This window comes from Eurytemora carolleeae, unplaced genomic scaffold (genome assembly GCF_000591075.1).
Source record: "Eurytemora carolleeae unplaced genomic scaffold, Eaff_2.0 scaffold1208, whole genome shotgun sequence".
Lineage (NCBI taxonomy): Eukaryota > Metazoa > Arthropoda > Copepoda > Calanoida > Temoridae > Eurytemora > Eurytemora carolleeae.
Window position 1 is genome coordinate 21,085 of NW_019397309.1, and position 19,572 is coordinate 40,656.

The 19,572-nt window shown below is 33.9% G+C and overlaps 1 protein-coding gene and 1 non-coding gene across 5 annotated transcripts in view; both read right to left on the reverse strand.

The window, feature by feature from the left end:
* LOC111713431 (chromodomain-helicase-DNA-binding protein 7) overlaps window positions 1–19,572 on the reverse strand; it is a 46,059-nt gene that overhangs the window by 17,907 nt on the left and 8,580 nt on the right. For 2 of the 4 annotated variants that reach the window (XM_023488283.1, XM_023488279.1), the window contains exons 4-23: window positions 18,761–18,852; window positions 18,449–18,565; window positions 18,053–18,358; window positions 17,689–17,798; window positions 16,840–17,072; window positions 16,506–16,604; window positions 15,551–15,816; window positions 15,056–15,302; window positions 13,080–14,576; window positions 12,294–12,581; window positions 11,768–12,103; window positions 11,145–11,375; window positions 10,274–10,539; window positions 9,930–10,038; window positions 8,464–8,643; window positions 7,692–7,934; window positions 5,946–6,008; window positions 5,445–5,551; window positions 4,230–4,345; window positions 2,765–2,770 (exon numbers count right to left, since the gene is read on the reverse strand). In XM_023488283.1, coding sequence (XP_023344051.1) covers window positions 2,765–2,770; window positions 4,230–4,345; window positions 5,445–5,551; window positions 5,946–6,008; window positions 7,692–7,934; window positions 8,464–8,643; window positions 9,930–10,038; window positions 10,274–10,539; window positions 11,145–11,375; window positions 11,768–12,103; window positions 12,294–12,581; window positions 13,080–14,576; window positions 15,056–15,302; window positions 15,551–15,816; window positions 16,506–16,604; window positions 16,840–17,072; window positions 17,689–17,798; window positions 18,053–18,358; window positions 18,449–18,565; window positions 18,761–18,852 — 4,912 coding nt within the window. The remainder of the gene's footprint in view (window positions 1–2,764; window positions 2,771–4,229; window positions 4,346–5,444; window positions 5,552–5,945; window positions 6,009–7,691; window positions 7,935–8,463; window positions 8,644–9,929; window positions 10,039–10,273; window positions 10,540–11,144; window positions 11,376–11,767; window positions 12,104–12,293; window positions 12,582–13,079; window positions 14,577–15,055; window positions 15,303–15,550; window positions 15,817–16,505; window positions 16,605–16,839; window positions 17,073–17,688; window positions 17,799–18,052; window positions 18,359–18,448; window positions 18,566–18,760; window positions 18,853–19,572) is intronic. The other 2 variants (XM_023488282.1, XM_023488281.1) reach the window with 2 other exon arrangements.
* LOC111713435 (small nucleolar RNA U6-53/MBII-28) lies at window positions 12,770–12,859 on the reverse strand. Its single transcript, XR_002767692.1, has one exon. It is a non-coding gene; the product is annotated as a small nucleolar RNA U6-53/MBII-28 (small nucleolar RNA).

Sequence of the window (19,572 nt, forward strand, 5' to 3'; positions counted from 1 at the left end):
TTAAAAGAATAAAAAAGTAAAAAGTGAAAAAGTTAAGATTTAAATACTGAAAAGCCAATACTGAAAAAATAGGAAGTAATTATGAACTTGCCCCCCCCCCCCTCACTACTCCTCTCTTCTACAACATTAATATTCACACCCCTGTTCCCCATGGGCTAACTGCCAGTCAAAACGCTTAGCACACCGGCTTGGTCCCTTTGAGAGACAATAAAACTGAAATATCCAACAAGCTTAATACGTTACACCCGGCTCTGCACTCTCAACTTACACTTTTCATAACAAAGAGGAAATACAGGGCAAACAATACCTAAATGTCGACTAATTTAAACTTTAAAATATTAAAATCAAAATCAAATTTAGTATGAAAAAAAAAAACATAAAACTTTTAGTTTTAAGTAGAAGAGAGGTTAAAAAAAATTTCTTCTTTAATTAATATATCCCAAATTTTACATTAGAGAAATAGAGGTACAGAATAATTTTTGTTAGCAGGGTTTTGAAAATTAACTTGTTAATTGAAAATGTGTCTGGTTCACTCAACAAGTACTATTTTTCATACAGAGTCAACAGTCGTCTTCCTTTTCCACAATTTTATGGATCCCACTTTATTATGTGTTCATTCTACAGAAAAGTAGAGCAATGAGCATATATCGGTTTGACCAAGAATACACTGTTCTGCGGTTAGATGAAGCATCAAAGATACATAAAGACAGTTTGCCTCGAGGCAATTACTTAGGGTAGGGGTGAGTAGGGGAGGGTAAGGGTGAGAAGGGGAGGATAGAGGGGGGGGGAAGGATCCGAGAAAGAAGGGGGAAAGGGGTGAGTGTCCTTCAAGTTTCAAATTGAAATAACATTTTAAACTTCCAAATCTCACAGGAAAGGGTTGCAAGAATATTTTTTTTCAAAATAAAATTGTTCAATTTGTATCTTGGCATAAAAACATGTCTGGTGATTATATAATTTGCTTCTTAGTCTGTTTTATATCATTCCATAATTACTATAAAATGATTAAACCTAGCAGTCTCCCTGCATGGAAATGCGCAATTAACTTTTGTTGAGAAGCCACAATTGAAAATACTCAGTTTTCGAAATTTTGCTCATTGATTTAGACTTGTTCAGAAATTGTTATCATTATTATTACTATTATTCTTACTGTTCAAATTGGTAAGTATATAAAATTAATAAATATATAAGAAAAGAAATATTAAAATCATATCAATTCTATATATTACACTAGTTGGTTTAGAAAATCAATTGAAATAAATCGTTTTGAAACCTTGTAATTACCATTAATGACGTTTCTTCCAGTTGTTAGCACACAGTAGCTTTCCTTTTATTCAGATTTAATAACAGATATTTTACAATTGACTGGAACAGTTCAGCTTTCTATGTAATTGTCTTATAGACTACATTTTCTTATTAGTGTAAGATTTTAGCTTTAGATTTTAATTTGAAGTCAAGTGGTAGTTTTTGTTGTATCAAAAAAGGCCTTAAGTTGCGGTGCATTGGAGGGAAAGTAATAAATAGAAATTTAAGAAAAAATTGGTTAAAAGACATGATATTGAAAATTTGCGAAGTTTTATTTTCCTAATTCGAAGAAAAAAGTGACCAAGTTACCAAGTGAACAAGTGACCAAGTGTATGTACATAAGTGACCAAGTGACCAAGTGCACACAAGTGACCAAGTGTACACAAGTGACCAAGTGTACACAAGTGACCAAGTGTACACAAGTGACCAAGTGTACACAAGTGACCAAGTGTAAACAATTGACCAAGTGTACACAAGTGACCAAGTGTACACAAGTGACCAAGTGTTCACAAGTGACCAAGTGTACACAAGTGACCAAGTGTACACAAGTGACCAAGTGTACACAAGTGACCAAGTGTACACAAGTGACCAAGTGTACACAAGTGACCAAGTGGAACTGTACACAAGTGACCAGGTGTACACAAGTGACCAAGTGTACACAAGTGACCAAGTGTACACAAGTGACCAAATGTACACAAGTGACCAAGTGTACACAAGTGACCAGGTGTACACAAGTGACCAAGTGTACACAAGTGACCAAGTGTACACAAGTGACCAAGTGTACACAAGTGACCAAGTGTTCACAAGTGACCAAGTGTTCACAAGTGACCAAGTGTTCACAAGTGACCAGGTGTATACAAGTGACCAGGTGTACACAAGTGACCAAGTGTACACAAGTGACTAAGTGAACACAAGTGACCAACTGTACACAAGTGACCAAGTGTACACAAGTGACCAAGTGACCAAGTGTACAAGTAAACAAGTGCACAAGTATTGTAAACAAGTGCACTTCAGAATTATGAACGAGTGCAATTTAAAAGAATAAAAAAGTAAAAAGTGAAAAAGTTAAGATTTAAATACTGAAAAGCCAATACTGAAAAAATAGGAAGTAATTATGAACTTTAAATAAGTAAATATCAATGAGTGACATTAATGTTGAAATACCTCAAAATAATCGAAAATATTGAATTATTAAGTTCTATCAATTATATATAATTAGTACCAAGTTAAAAGTTTGAAAGCGCATGCAATTAAGATAGTTTAAGATTATGTCAAAATCAAGGTGATATTTTTCCATAAAAGTAAATCCACCCCCCCTGAACATGGAACTTAAATAACCCGTTAAAATCTTGAACGTTTAAAAGCACAACATTTAACATCTTGCAAAAAAAGTTGTATACTTCGTTTTGTAAAATACATGCACACAATAATATCAGAATAATGTAAGTCGATTACTTACCACCTTCTGTAGCAACAAAAATAATATCTTTTTAAAAAAATTATTTTTTCATATTTCACACAATAAAATTTGACTATCTTAATCTACACCAAGAAAGTAAATAAAGAGCCTGGATTTTCATTGTTTACAAAAAGCAAGATTTTTTCTACTTTTATTCTGGTTTGAATATATATATGTATATAAATGTGTTTTATGCAGATTTCTTTATTCCTTTTCTTGATCTTAACTAATCCAAGAGGTCTCATCAATAATTCAAAATAATCCAATATTCACATCGACCAAGATTTCTAAGAGAGTAATTTTAACATATATTTTTTAAATCTAGATGAGACGTCCTTTTTGCAAAATGTTCTAAGACAATTAAAGCTTTAATAAAATTTATTCTTGTCAATATGATTTTCGAACATACATAAAATTTTGTGCTTTTGACTTTTTGGAACTAAATTTTAAAAATCAGAATTTTTTAAAAATTGGCCAAAACATATTAATATATTTTCAGGGTAAAAATTAATTAAATATTTTCATAAAATTATTAGTTTGTTTAAATACGGAAAAATGTTATTTTAATGTATGAGCGGTGGAGCACCCCCCCCCCTCTTGCGCCAAAAAAAAAACAGGAAAAGCTATTGCTAGTGCTTAGATCGTGATCCGGGAAAATCTAGGGTGGATACGCTCTACCCAGTCAACCAACCCAACAGGGTTAAATATCAATTCTAAAAATTGACTAATGAATTTTTTCAAAACTCAAATTACAAAAGGATTTTTTACAATTTTTAAATACAATTTCATTTGAAAAAATAAATTTTATGTCAAAGCATTTAATTGATTCCCTGTATTACGATCTAGTAAATTAAATTAGACATAATATGTATAATGCCGCATTTTACATAAAAAAAAACAGTTCCTTTATTCACATGTCTTTCACTGTACAATGTACACTGTACAGTCATCCCTGTACACTTTGCAGTGATTCCTGTTACTGAATATTGTATAGTGTACAAAATATATGACTTAGTGGTCTAAACTAAGTAACAGCGGAATAATTAAACGTAATTTAAATCAATGTTTTACTTTAAGACATGACTAGGAAACCTAAAAGTTTAGTATTTATTCAAGGGAAAATTAAAGGAACTGTGAATGTAATTTTAAGTGAACCTTAATTGATAGAGTGCCATGTACGATGTACGTACATGCTTTTGTTCTTGAAAACTTAAAATTTTCAATTGTGGTTCCACTTGCGGTAATTGCTTAGAACACTTTGAAACTTGATAAAAGAACTGAACACTCTTATTTTTCAACTCCCTATATCTTTGCAACCTGAAGGAGTAAGCCGTTGATTACCTTAACTCAATCTAGCAGAATTTACTTAATTAATTAATGTTAAATAATTTTTTTAATGGATCAGCGTGCAAAGATTTAGGACTCAGAAAATTGGGGTGTTGAGCAGAGTTTTAGATTTTCCTACCTTCTTCCTCTGAGAGCTGGATCCCCGCAACCTTCTTACACATGGAGAGGAAGGCCATGAAGTATTCTGTCATCGTATCCTCGTATTTAGCCTCCAACCGGGATAATAGGCGGAACCTAGATAAAATTTTTTAAATATTTTTACAATTAAAGGGATTGTAAGATTCAAAAGACCCTCCAAGAAAAGATCCAATTTACAACGGTATCATTAAAAGCTTTGTCTGATAAAGTATGAATTAGATATCCATGTTTTTGTTTCTTTAAACTGTTAACTTTTAGTTGCGATTTTTATGCTACAGTGCACTCACATTTCTTACCTAAAAGAAACACTCGAGAAATTCTAAGAAATTACGTAATTTTCCAATTTTTTTATCAAATTAAAGTTTCTAGTGTACCATTGTAAATCAGACATTTGCTTGTAAGGTCACTTTAAATTAAGCTCAAGGGACTGTTTATCTATTTTAATTCACATTTAATACCAAACTTTCATATTCAATATCAAAACTAAGCCTAAAAGATGTTTCATATCCGAAATTGGGAATAATTTGAACAGTCAAGTTTTAAATATTTACCATAAAGTAAAAATAAAAATCTCTTTTTTATTCGCTCTGGAGCTTGTGCGCAACTACCCTCCTCCCCCCCTTTCCTCCTCTTTGATATTCAAGAGAAACTTAGCTAGAAATCTATTTGAGAGAAGAAGAAAATTCATTTCATTTGTTTGTTTCAAAACTAACCGAGGTTGGACCTTATTTACCAGGTTTCAGGGTAGAAGGGAGGGGGGGAGGGGGGAGGATTCAGATGGAAAATTTGATTATTTCTAATTCAACTAATTCAAATCAATTCAAGAAAATAATAATTGGTATTTAATTTTTTTAATTTGCTTTAAATCAATTGTAAGAAATCTGCCGAAATTTTTTTTTGATGCGTGTAAAAAATATTATTTTTGAGAAGAGAAACGGATGTTGAGTTCAATATTCTTTCTAACTACCAAAAAAGCGAAACAAATCAGAACCCAAACTTGGCGGGTTTTAAAAGTTTTGCCAAATGAGACAAGTTTTTCAAAATTGAATTTTTACTAAAATAAACACCAAATCCTGAAGTTTCCCGAATGGAGAAATATCCAAGTTTTCTATTCACAACAAGTTTTAAGCCCCCGCCTTCTCTCTACCCTTTTCATGATAATAAACGCAAAGTAAAATTAGAAACATCCGCGAACCTGTCCCAATTGTATTTGTTTTCCTTCTTGTCTACTCCGAATGCAAGAATAGTTCTCAAAAAGTTTCCTTCCTCGCGTCTACTCCATTTACGCTGCTGCTGGTCAACCTAAAGCAATCAATCAATCAATTAATTTTTAGTTCGATCAAAAACCGCATTTTTCAACTTAATAATATGAAAAGAAAGGTTTCCTTCATGCGCCAATTTGGAAAATTAGTAAATTAGTTCTCGACAGTGGACATCCTAATTCCTAATTTGGACAAAAAATTTGGCCAGTTGGATAAAATAACTTCCAATGCAGAGAAAAAAAACCCTACAATTTCAGATGAAAAACGTGCATATTCGAAGTGAAACCCCGTACTTTAATACAGAAAATCCACCAACCTGAAGGGAAAACCACCAATTTGGATCTAAACTTGCCAATTTAAACAAAGGATGAACCATATGATATGGCCGTTTTAGAATGAATAAAATTAGTTTATTGTTTTCATCAGTTATATACCTTCTGCTTTTCACGTTCTCTCATCACTTGTTCTATTCTTTCCCGTCGTTCTTCCCGCTTCTCCTATAATAAAATAATACATGAAAGAACAATGGTGTATTTTTTCCCGTCTCTCTTCCCGCTTCTCTTTTAATAAAATAATACACGAGAGAACTGTTTTATTATTTTTCGTCGTTCTTCCAGCTTCTCCGATAAAAAAATAATACATATAAGAAATGTTGTGTATTCTTTTCCGTCGTTCTTCCTGCTTCTGTAATAAAATAATACATGAGAGAACTGTTCTATTCTTTCCCGTCGTTCTTCCCGCTTCTTTTGTAATAAAATAATACACGAGAACTATGGTGCATTCTTTCCCGTCGTTGTTCCCGGTTCTCCTATAATAAAATAATAAACAAGAGAACTATGGTGTATTCTTTCCCGTCATTCTTCCCGTTTCTCCTATAATAAAATAATACACATAAGACTATGGTGTATTTTTTCCCGTCGTTCTTCCCGTTTCTCCTATAATAAAATAATACACAAGAGAACTATGGTGTATTCTTTCCCGTCATTCTTCCCGTTTCTCCTATAATAAAATAATACACATAAAACTATGGTGTATTTTTTCCCGTCGTTCTTCCCGTTTCTCCTATAATAAAATAATACATGAGAGAACTATGGTGAATTGTGATTTGTATTCCAGACCCAGGTTGAAGTTTGATGAGAAGATTCTACTCTTCTCTCTCAATACAATCTAGTTTAAACAGAATAGATGCCAGTATGTGTCAGTAAACCCTTCATTCATGTTTTAAAAGTAAGAATTTAAACAGTTTTTATGTTAAATATTTTAAACAGAACGTAATCAACAAATTCATTAAATATCCACAAGTGTAGAGTTTTTTTTTTTTTAAATGATACTATTTTTTAGTAACCTCTAGAAACAATAACAGATTAGCTTTAGAAGAAACTTGAATTCAAGATTTAGGACAGACCACAAGTACAAATAATATATTGTTTGTAAATAAGTTTGTGTTGTACAAAATGTATGGTATTATTCAAGTGCTTTGCTTTTAGCAGCTACAGGAACAGTTGTATTTTTTGTCTGACTGAAATAAAAAAATCAAGGATTTTGATATAATTGTTTCTTGTAATTATGGCGGATGGTCGTAATGACACCTTGTAAACTAAACCGTAAGCTATAGGTACAGGTGAATTAATAGTAGGCTTGCAACTAAATGAATTGATGCTAGTTAAGGTGGGCTGGGGGGGAAGCAAGGGACTGTNGGGGGGGCAAGTTTATTCGTCAAGGATGGATGATTCTGATAATAACATAGGAAAACAGATCAAAATTGTTATTGTAATAAATAAGAGTCAGGTTAAGAAAATACTCAAGGCTGTCCATAAAAACCCCTCAAAAAGAACTAACTTATAAAATATTTTTTAGTATCCGGAAACGTTCATTAGGAACTAAACTGATGGAGCAATAAAGAACGTGTGGAGACGACATAAAGAGACTTGATTTTATTCTGAGTAAGATAAATTGCTTTGCATACTAATTCCGAAAAAAGGTTAATATTCACCTTAACTTTACAAAAAAAAGGATATCAATTGAGCTTAGATTTTTGAAAAGGATACGCGCTGCTCCGAATGTAAGTTCCCTAGTAAGATTATAGAGGATATATTTCTACAGTCAATGATGTAGACATGTTCATGAGCCCGTAAATTAGGGAAAATGCCGCGCAAGAGGGAAAACAAATTTAAACTGACCTTCGCAGCAAGTCTGGCTTCCTCCTTCTTACTCTCCCTCTGGAAAGCTGAGACTAGTTTTCTAACCCTGGAGTTGAGCAGGGAATGATCAGGAAAGGGAAGAAACTCTGAATCATTGACCTCGTCCTCGTGTTTGGATGATGGAGGCTGTGAGCTGGGTCTGGAGGGAGTAGCACTAGAACTATCCTCATCCTCGTCATCTAGTCCTCCTTCTATAGGTTTATTCAGGTTATCCAACTCAGCCTTAACAATAATAAATTTAAAGGAATTGTTAACGAATTTAACTTGTAAATTTATTTAGATTAAAAATCCAAAAATAATATTGATTCTTTAACGATTCTTCCGTTTTGATTGACCAGAACTATCCAGGACTGTGGGTTTAAGAATGTATTGTTTAACTTGTAATCGGTTGCAAGCTTTTCATTAAAAAATCCTCAAATTGATTTTATGTTTTTCGTGCAAAACTTTTAATTAATTGCAAATGTTTCAAGAATTTCTCAGATTTTAGCAAAAAGAAAATAAATTTTAATCCATACATTTCAGTAAAACTTGTTTATTAAAATTTTTAAAAAGATTCTGAAAAAGGATAATATTTCCTTATGTACTGCAAAGTATTGTTCAGGTACTGAAGATTATTGATTATTTACATTGTACAGGGTACTGTTATGTACTGCTAAGTATTGTTTATGTACTGCAGAGTATTGTTTATGTACTGCAGAGTATTGTTTATGTACTGCAGAGTATTGTTTATGTACTGCAGAGTATTGTTTACCTGTACTGCAGCATTGTCTGGAGGTCCGCACCGAGACAGGAAGCAAAGTCCGGAGTCAAGACGCATCATGTTGTATCTCTCGAACCCATGTCGGACGGTTCCGATGAGCAAACTCTTATCTGCATTAGTATCCCACCATCCGGATACAAACCCTTCCGTCCCAGGGATATTGATGATAACCTAGACAAAAGGGATTTCGCTATGTTTCCAAACATTGGTTTAAGAATAAAGAAGCAAAATACATAAGTTAAAAGAAAAATTTGTAATTCTAAAATTAATGTCTTTGTGTGATTTTCATTTTCATTATGAAAGTTTTAATTTTTTCCTGTTTCCTTGAGTATAAGGATAAGAAAAATCAACGATTTTGGCAAACTTTAGCTTTAAACTATACTTCACTGATTTAACAGTTTAGGAACAAGGAGGGGGAGATTTAGTAAAGAAAAGGTAAATTGATGAAAGAGAAGGCAGATTATTAATTTAAGAGAAGATATATTAATGAAGAAGAAGGTAAATTAATGTAAGAGAAGGGAGATTAATGTAAGAGAAGATATATTAATGAAGAAGAAGGTAGATTTATGTAAGAGAAGGGAGATTAGTGTAAGAGAAGATATATTAATGAAGAAGAAGATATATTAATGTAAGAGAAGGGGGATTAATGTAAGAGAAGATATATTAATGAAGAAGAAGGTAGATTAATAGAAGAAAAGGTAAATTGTTGAAAGAAAAGGTAGATTATTAATTAAAGAGAAGATATATTAATGAAAAAGAAGGTAGATTAATGTAAGAGAAGATATATTAATGAAGAAGGTAGATTAATAAAAGAGAAGGTAAATTGATGAAAGAGAAGGTAGATTATTAATTAAAGAGAAGGTATATTAATGAAGAAGAAGGTAGATTAATAATAGAGAAGGTAAATTGATGAAAGAGAAGGTAGATTAGTGAAAGAGAAGGTAGATTAATGAAAGAGAAGGTAGATTTAGGAAAGAGAAGGTAGATTTATGAAAGAGAAAGGAGGTAAGTGAAAGAGAAGGTAGATTAGTGAAAGAGAAGGTAGATTAATAAAGAAGAGGGTAGATTAATGTAATGAAGAGAGATTAATTAAAGAGAAAGGAGATAATTGAAAGAGAAGGTAGATTAGTGAAAGAGAAGGTAGATTAATGAAAGAGAAGGTAGATTAGTGAAAGAGAAGGTAGATTAATGAAAGAAAAGTTAGATTAATGTAAGAGAGATCTCTATTTCTTGTTAATCTGCAGATTAATTAAATCTGTATTCGATATTGTACACTGAAAGAAAACTAAAATCAAGTGATTAAGAACCTTAAATTAAAAGTGCCCACAGTGGATATAGAGAATAAGCGAGTATTCAACACAATAGTTCCCAGCTCTGATAGGTATTCTCCCACCAAGTGATAAGGTAGATGGTTTCAGAGTACCGAATAGTTTAGAGCATGATGAAGATAAAGTTACCTTTTCAGCTGGAGATGCTGGACTGGAGATTTCTTCTAGAAAATCTCCCAGTATCTCGTGTTGAATATAGTAGAGTAAACGAACTCGGAGTAGAAGCTTGTTGTTGTATCTAAACAAAATTATTTAAATATCTTCCTCATATCTTTTAACTTTTAACGAAAAAATACACTTTCGTAGACATCAAAATAGTTATGACTAAAAAAATTAAGCATCCTTTGCTGAACTTTGATTTTCCTAGATTTCAGGCAGCTAGGCTATTTAATTAGAATAAACTGAACTTTACTTCAATAAACGAGAACTTTCTAACATAAAATTAGTTGTCTGTAAAAAGTAGTTTGACTAACCTATCTAGATGCTTTCTGTAACTTTTATCCAGGAAAAGTTCTGGTTCGTATTTCTCTTCATTCGCCCACTCCGCCCAATCCGGTTTATCCTCCTTCTTCGGCTTCTTCCCCTTCCGCCCCCTAGGGACAGGGGCGGAGAGGCCGGAATGGTTCTTGGACACGGTGTTTCCCCGTCCTGGCGATATCAACTCCCAGATAAATGTTTTGATATTCTCATCACCTCGGTAGGTTTGCAGACAGTACAGAAGAGATAAGCGTACTGCATCCTACAAAATAATAATTTTTGCAATTTAAAAAATATTATTTTAAAAAACAACATCAATAATCTTGTTATGAAATTCAATGAAATATGTATGCATCTGCTGTACGAATTATATTTGAGCATGTTAAAAACCTATTATGTACACTAAATTGTACATTAAACAATCATGAAGGCCATTTTATTGTACTTAAAATACTTGACTAAGTCTTATGAAGAACCAGGATTAAAAAAACTAATTTTCTACAAATGAAAAAGCTGAAAGGAAAACTTGAAGATTTAACAAATTTAATCGTTCTTTAATGAGTTCAAATAGTTGAATGGATTTTATATTGTTCTTATTATAAAGTAAAATTGTCCCGAGTATAGAAATTGTGTTGGATAGGGGTTGGGAATCTAATACATTAGAAAACTGAAGAAAAAATTGTTATAGGAGAGATAAAGAAAATTAGTGAAAAAAGTTTTAAGTAGAAAATAAAGAAAAGGGGGAATACTGAGATAGGGATCAAAATAATAAAAATCTAATTTCAACTTTTTATCATTATATCATTTTTTTATGGAAAAAAACATAAATATAAGAATCTAATATCGAAATTTTTATGGTAATTATACCTCAACGTCGTTGTTAGTCCACCCTTTTCTAAGCTGTGCGTGAGAAAGAACTTCCTCCCACCGACCCCAACCGAACGCCATGACACCCTTCTCCAGCCGGAACAGATCATTCCTGTTCCATGTTCCGTACTCGATATCCCTCTCGTCCTCCATGAAGTCCTCGTCCTCTTCCCAGACTGATCGCCGGCTTCGTTTACTCTTACTTCCAGTCTTTATGCTCTTACATTTATCCTAAAGGGCAAAGATTGAGATTATGAAAACAGGAGATATTCTTAAATGTCGTCTTCGTAAAATTTATATTTTCACAATCGTTATTATCCTTATGTTCACTGAACGCTAAATTTCAAATTGCATTTCAGACTGTAATAAAAAGACCATTGAGGGTACTTCTAGGTACATTTGGATACAGATTAAACAGGGGTACAAACAGTCTTTCAATGAGCGTAATAAGGGAGGAAAAAATCTAAAATAACTTAATTTTTTATCAGTAAGTATTCAATATTCATAAAGCGTAAAAAGGAAAAAATAGTACCTTGTGAGAACATATAAAATTATGTAAGTTATGATATGCCAAACACAGAAAAATACTAATATTTTTTATTCCTTTAGTATTCAATACCAACCTTGATCCTTTGCTCCCTTGATCTGGTTCCAGCAGGTTTCTCCGTATCGCTATCACTACTGGTATCCAGATCGGATACAGCAGCTGGACCCAACCCCTCCTGTCCACTCCCTCCGAACCTGTCGATCTTTCTCCGGTTCCTGGGCTCAACCATCATAAGCTTCATCGTCTCATCGATCTCCTCGATCTCTGCCTTCTTGGCCCACTTCTTCCAGAAGTCGGGATCGTCGATAGATATGTCTGTGGCTGAATCTGAGGTTGAGAATGTTGCTTTAGAGAAGGTTGACCCCTTCTCTTCCTCGTGAGTGATAGTTGTAGCACGTCGAGACAATATATCCTGAAAACAACAAATGTCAAAACTTGAAAAATTGTTTCTTGATAGCAGATTTATTTTAATTTTCAGTGTCTACGTGAGAAAGGTTGAACGCATAAAAAGCCCCAAAGTGCTCTTTCAGTATTAGCATGGCAGAGTCATCATATTAATAAAACTTCAAATTTTTAAAATCCTAATTTAAGAATGAACCAACCTCAATGTCTTCCTCGCAGAATTTATCTCCCTCATTATTATCATCCATGAGCACACCATACGCTCCCTTCTTGAGCAGAGTCTCCACCTCCTGCTTACTCAACGAGTTCCCGGCGCTTATTGCGTCCCGTCCTCCCTGGTTCGTGTTCATGCTCTGCAGGACGGCCTTGTCCAGACCTAGCTTGAGGCCGGCACGGTCCAACATCTCTCTCTCGTAGGTGTTCTTCGTCACAAGTCTGTAAATTTTTACCATCTTCTTCTGTCCTATCCTGTGGCAACGGGCCTGGGCCTGAGTTAAAAAAAAATAAGATTAAATCATTGACAAAATCAGTTATTTGAAAAAATTTCTAGGTTTTTGTCAGGCTTTTGTACAAACAATAAATCTTTAAAAAGATTTTACCAACAAAAGGAAATTTCAATGTTTATAAGAAAATAAGTTTTCCTGATGAATGATTTATTGCTTGCATAAAAGCCGACTTTGATCAGTGTCTACGTGAGAAAAGTTGGAACACATAAAAAGCCCCAAAGTGCTTTTTCAGTATTAGCATGGCAGAGTCATCATATAAATTATAATAAATTTGGTCTCCTTAGAAAAAGTGGACAAAAATATGCTTGAAAATTGTTGAATTGCATGATTTAAATTCTTTTTTAAATCTCAATGAATGAAATTATTACATCTAGTTTCTTCAAAGAAAAAGTTTTAACCAAGTTGCAGGAGAACAAAAAATTATACAATTTAACAACAGAAGCATATTTAAATTAATTTTTTCAAATTTTTAATTTTCACCTGTAGATCGTTCTGGGGATTCCAGTCGCTGTCATATATGATGCAAGTATCGGCGGCCGTCAGGTTTATTCCTAATCCACCGGCTTTTGTGCACAGCAGGAATACAAACCGGTCAGAGTCAGGTCTACAAAACCGGTCTATCGCCGCCTGACGCAGGTTACCACGAATCCGTCCATCAATTCGCTCGAACGGATACTTCCGTCGAATGAGATAATCCTCGAGAATATCCAACATTTTCACCATTTGAGAGAATATTAGAACACGGTTACCGTTGGATTTTAATTTGGGGAGAAGTTTGTCCAAGAGAACCATCTTTCCGCTGGCATGAACAAGAGCCTTGTAATATAGATCATCCTCGTCCGTATAGTCATTCTTCGTCCGACGGTAATCACTCTGTATCTGCTCCTCGGCGCCGTTCATGAGGTAGGGATGGATACAACATTTTCTCAACTCCATCATGGTGTTCATGAGGTTAGGTACATTTGCGTTGGTGGCGCTCTTCAAGAAGGTGAAGTTCTTCTCCAGGATTCCTCGATAGTATTTTTTCTGAATATTTGTAAGTTCGACCTCAACAATAGTTTCCTCTTTGGGTTTTAATGATTTCTCAACATCTTCCTTCATCCGTCGTAACATCAGGGGTTTCAGGATAGCTTGGAGTTTACAAACTTGATCTTCGTTCTGCATATCTCCGAAGTCTCGCATGAACTCTGTCATGGAGCTGAATTGAGCTGGTTCCAGGAAGGATAAGAGAGAAAAGAGTTCGCTGATGTTATTCTGAAGCGGGGTTCCGGAGAGGAGAAGACGGGCTTCTAGATCCAAGAGTTTTAATCCGTCCAACAGTTTGCACTTCTGGTTTTTCAACCGATGCGCCTCATCTATCACGCATGCCCGCCACCGTATATCCTTTAAATCCATAATATCAGTGATAATACATTCATATGTGGTGATCAGGACATGGAATTTAAACACTCCTTCCTGTCTCTCTCCGTCCTCGTTCTTGTAGTACATCTCGTACTCCTGGATCATGTTCCTGCTCGTCTGACTCCCGTGATACACGATCACATTGAGATCTGTCCAGAGTTCGAACTCCCTCTGCCAATTAGGGATTGTTGAAAGCGGAGCAATTACAAGGAAGGGGCCTCTGATCCCATACTTGTATATGGAGTGAATCCAGGCTAAAGATTGGATCGTCTTACCCAATCCCATTTCGTCCGCAAGGAGACAGTTCCTATGATTATACCAGGAAAAGTTCAACCAGTTGACCCCCTCGAGTTGGTACTCCCGGAGTGTGTTGTTATTGTTGAACTTCGGAGATTCAGACAATTCTTTCCATTCAGATTTACGAGGACGTTTCTTCTCCGTCCAGTCTTCGGCTGGAGGATCCTTCCAGCGAAGATAGTCCTTAATCTTGCTGGGGTCCACGTCAGCCTCCAGCTCCCAGGTGCAGTCCTCGTAGGGGAGGGATCTCCACTTTACCAGGTAGTGTTTAGTTGTTACCTAAACATATATGAAAGTTCAGGGAAATGAGAAATAACCCTTTTTCTTTTCATCAAAGAAATTTTTAAAAATTTCTATATGAATCCCAAAATCCATTTTTTTGTCATTTCAAAATCGACGGTTGCATTATTCTTCGAGGATCTTGGATCCGATTAAAAATAAATTGAAACCAACACTGCTGCTTTACAAACTAATGTTTTAAATTCACCATTCAAATATTCACAATCCAGCTTAAGAAGTTTATCAAGACTTACAGGTTTACTTTAATCTTTTCAACTTCACACTGGGCATTTTTTATCAAAAAATAGCCAAAGAAATGTCATATATTTGTGAACAATTAAAACTTGATTTAATACTTATACTCGAAAACGAATTATGCAAGATTTCTGTTCTAAAGAAGGTCACAGATTTTAAAACTAATTTTATATCTTTGAACTTGACATTCTTAAAAATGGCGTGTTTTTGTTAAGTATCGTTACCTTAGTTTCCTCGTCTGTATGCTCCGAAGCATCTAGAACTCTATCCACTTCGACATAATCAGGGTTAAAGGGTTCCTCCTCACAGAACTCAAGAACATTACCGCTAGACTGACGCTTCTGTTGGAACCGTTTAATCTTGGCAACAATCCTCTTGTCTCCGCGGAGTAGTTCCTGCTCCGTCAACCACTGACAATGCAGGTAGGAGAAGTTCTTAAACTTAACCAGGAATTCTTCCAGGTTAACAGTTCTAAATAATTATTTAAGTAAAAAAAAAATTATTTTTAGTAACCATCGCCGTTAAACGAGACCCATTTTACATATTCTGTAAACTATATTTAAAAAATATCTAATTTTCTAATTTGTCAATAAAAAAGACAAAATATCGTTAAATTCAATTTTTATTTTTAGGATTGAATGATTAATTATTAATTCAAACATTTCAAGTAAATTAAACAATTTCTAACGGAGTAAGATAACAAATTAAATATTTAATACCTGACAGGTTTCTTAGGCTTTTCAGGGGTAACATTTGGCACATTCTTATCATTCGACGATGCTGAGGATTTCTCCTCTTTTTCATCTTTCTCTTCATCCTCATTTTCTGTTCTAGATTCGTCTTCCTTTTCTTCCTTCTCGTCCTTCTCTTCTTCTTCTTTCTTTGCTTCAGACTTGGTTACTTCTTTATCTTCGGTTTTCATCATTTCTTCAGACTCTTCAATTTTGGTTTCAGTAGGTTTAGAATCCTCAGTCTTTACTTTCACCTGAAAAATTGAGTTTTTAATGATTTAATAAGCATGTTAAAATCGGATTTAAATCCTTAAAACATATTTGGCTGAATTTTGAAGATATAAAATGTTTGGAAGTTATGTAATAGGCCACTGTACAAAATTTTACTTTTAAAAAAAAAATATTTCCCGGCACTTCTTTATGCGAAGCCCCTTAATTAAACAAAAGTAAGTTTAAGCAAATAACACGTTAATACACACAAAGAAACAGCAAAGTAAAAATGTTTATTCTTGTTGCCTTGAACAGGAATATTAGTAAGTCTTGAAAAACGGGGAAACTGTTGAAAGCTTGAGTTTGCTTGAGTATAATTGAATATTAAAACTATAAACTACAGGAACTGTAGAATGCATCTAGAACAAACAAACTATAAACTTGGAACCAGTTAGAACTCGATAATACATGGAAGAACATTTTTATTTGCGATTAATCTTTGCGAGAAATGCCGAGTTTGGAAAATGGAAAAATAGGGTGTTCCTTAAATTAGGGAACATTTTCTAACAAGTGCTAATGAGCTCGCAAAATCAAAATTATTTAGCACAATTGAGAACGCACCATTAAGGACGCAAACATTCAAACATAGATTTAATATGATAAAATATAGATATTCAAATATAGATTAATATGATAAAAGTGCAAAAAATGTTTTTATAATAAAAGATCAAACCTTTTCGTTCTTCTCTTCGTCCTCGTCCTCTAGTTCTCTAGTCCCCATCCTGCTGGCCAGGATGAACTGGACTATCATGGTGTCCTCGGCAGTGGGGTCCTGAAAAATTTATATAAATATTCAACCATATAAGATTGTTTTGCAAAACCCCTATTTACAATTTGGAAAACTCGTTGTAATTAACAGAATTAATTAAGTTTAATAATGCATAACACTAACTAATAGAAATTCTAGTTTTGAACAATTATTTCAAAATTAATGAGTAATAAAATCAGTTTTAATTTGACTTGCTTTTTTTCAAAAAGGTTTTTAATAAATAAAATTTATATTTTACCACGAAAGCGTAGTTAGGACCAGACTGAACTTCTCCCTCCATGAGACTATTATCTAAACTTGCTCCATCTCGAGAATCATCAGGACCAAGAATATCGTCCATGGCCGCCGATTTGGCCAGGTTTGCCGCATCCTTGGGTAGATTCTTCAGGGCATCATCATCAAAGTTATACTCAACGTCGTCAATATACTTTTTTCTTTTTGTATTTCTGCCAGATCGTCTCTTCTCTGATCCTTACACAAATTGATCTTTAGAAGGAGAACATCATTATACAACTTTTTAACAACATTTTGAAAACTTGAATAACCAAGTCTATGAAACTGATAGGAAAATCTTCAATAATAAATGGTAAAGTTTATGAATATAATTTCTGAATCATTTATAAAAGAAGGATTAAACTGAGTCAAGAGGCTAGGTTAGAACACAAGAACGAACTTACACAATACAGAAATTGTGACTTGGCACAGTTTGCAAATGAGGCTTTAAAACAAAAATCATTAATTCTTCAAAAAAACAGGAATAGGCAGCATGGAAAAAAACATATCAAAATTTAAAACAGGGAACACTCCCATAAAATACGACCAGAACAAAAATCCGGGAACACTTTCTTGAAATAAGACCAGAACAAAAATCCGGGAGGACTTTCTTGAAGTAAGGCCAAAACAAAAATCAGGAAACACTCCCTTGAAATGAGACCGGAACAAAATTCCGGTAACACTTTCTTGAAAAAGACCATGATATGAAGAAAAATTAAAAAGAAGAAAAAGGGAATACTAAAATTTTAAAAAGACCAGGACAAGATGGAGGAAACACTCCCTTTAACAAGATCTATAAAAAGGGATTGTTCACCTGATTCGTCCTCTGTAGGTGAGGGTGGAGGAGTTTTCTCTAGATCTAGATCAGATCCTTCACTGTTAGTTCTCTTCCTCTTATTCTTCTTAGAGAATTGAAGTAATGTTCTGAAAACATAAATAATTATAATTCCCCCATGTAAAAGATGATAAAGCCGAGAGGATTTTTACGGTTTTTATTTATGTATTCCTATAATTGGGGTCTTTATTAGGCTTAACACACTGCTGAAGAATTTAAAGAAGTAGATAGATGCCATTAATCGTCATTTTTTTTTAAGGTTTTGTTCGCAATTTTTTCATCCTTTGTACACTAAAAGATTAATTACCGATTGAAGAACTTTGAGATTGTAAAAAATTCTTACTTGCTAAGTTTTGGCCGTTTCGGTGTCGGCATTTTGATCTTGGGCGGAGACGGCATTTTCTTCTTCTCCTCTGGCTCCTCTTCTTCTTTAGGAAGCGGAGAGGTTGCCAAGGCGGAGGTTGAAGGATCGGAGGCTGAGGGGGCGGAGGTCGAGGGGGCCGAGTCGGGCCCAGGTGACATTTCGTCGACATCTCCGTTCTCTACCGGAAGTTGAGGAGGTAGGAATGAGTCTAGGGGTACCTCAACCTTCTCCATAAACTCCTCGGATAGTGCACCAGGTTCAGGTTTCTTCTTCCGGTTGTATTGTCTACAAAATAAAAAAATAATTTAAAAAACAAAAAATCAAAATCAAGTTTTGGAAAACTTTTCATGATCCATCAAAACCCGAAATATTTACCTTTTCGGTTTCTTTTCCGTGTTGTTTGGATCTATTGGTTCTCCGAATTCATCAAGTTTTACTTTAGGTTTAGGTCCGCGCTTCTTAGGAACTTTAGGTTCAAGATCCTTTTCAGCCCTAAAGAAAAAAAATAAGAAAAAAAATAAATTCATATATTCGTCCGAATTTCTAATTTTAACTCCACAAAAAAAATGTATTCTGTCATTTTAATTTGCCAAAAACTTTCAACAAATTTTTTTCACGAAATTTTAGTGACCATTACATTTACAATCCCTTTAAACGAGGTTTATACTTCCAAAAAAATATTCTTACTTGGGTTTTTTCTCTTTAGGCTCTCTTTGTTTTTTAGGCATTCTTTTAGGGAAATCCATCATTTCCTCGTCAAAGTTCTCTGCGTACGGATCCTAAAATAACGACAAATTATTATCATACTAGCTCTATTACCCGGCGTTGACAGATGAATTATAAATAAACTTAAGAGAAATAAAATTTTTGAAAAATTTCAGCCAATTTGGTTCAGCCGTTTGTTTTTAGATATAAGTTGAAATCCGATGCAAGATTTTTCTTCCAAATTGAAGTCTGTTAAATAAGATGAATAGGTAAAATGTGAAACCGCAAGGTCAACAAATATATCAAGACATCACTAAAAAAAAGTCAAATGTATAAATGCAAAACAAGAAAATTAAAATTAACATTAAAATTATTAAACAGTCAAAACTTTCTAAAAGCTAAGAACTAACACTAGCTTCAACATTAAAAATTTAATTAGTTAAATTGAACAAAATTAAGTGTTATCTCAGGGAGAAATCTAGCGTGAGCTCTGCTAGGTTTAACTGGTTTCATTTTTTACAACAAGTAAAGGTTATTTAGCAACTCTAATTTACTAGATCAATAGTTTAAACATTAAACGGTGGAGGCAACGGAATACAATTATATAAATTCTAAGGTTAAAATGACCATGACTAAACAGGGGTGTCTATTTTCCTGAACAATAATTTTTATTCCCCTCACCCCTCCTTTTAGAAAATTATCTTTACCCAAATGTTATAAATGGATGCGCGACGCGGCATTTTTTTTGGGGGTTTTTTCTCTGAATTGGGGAAAATAAATGATTTTATGGGTAA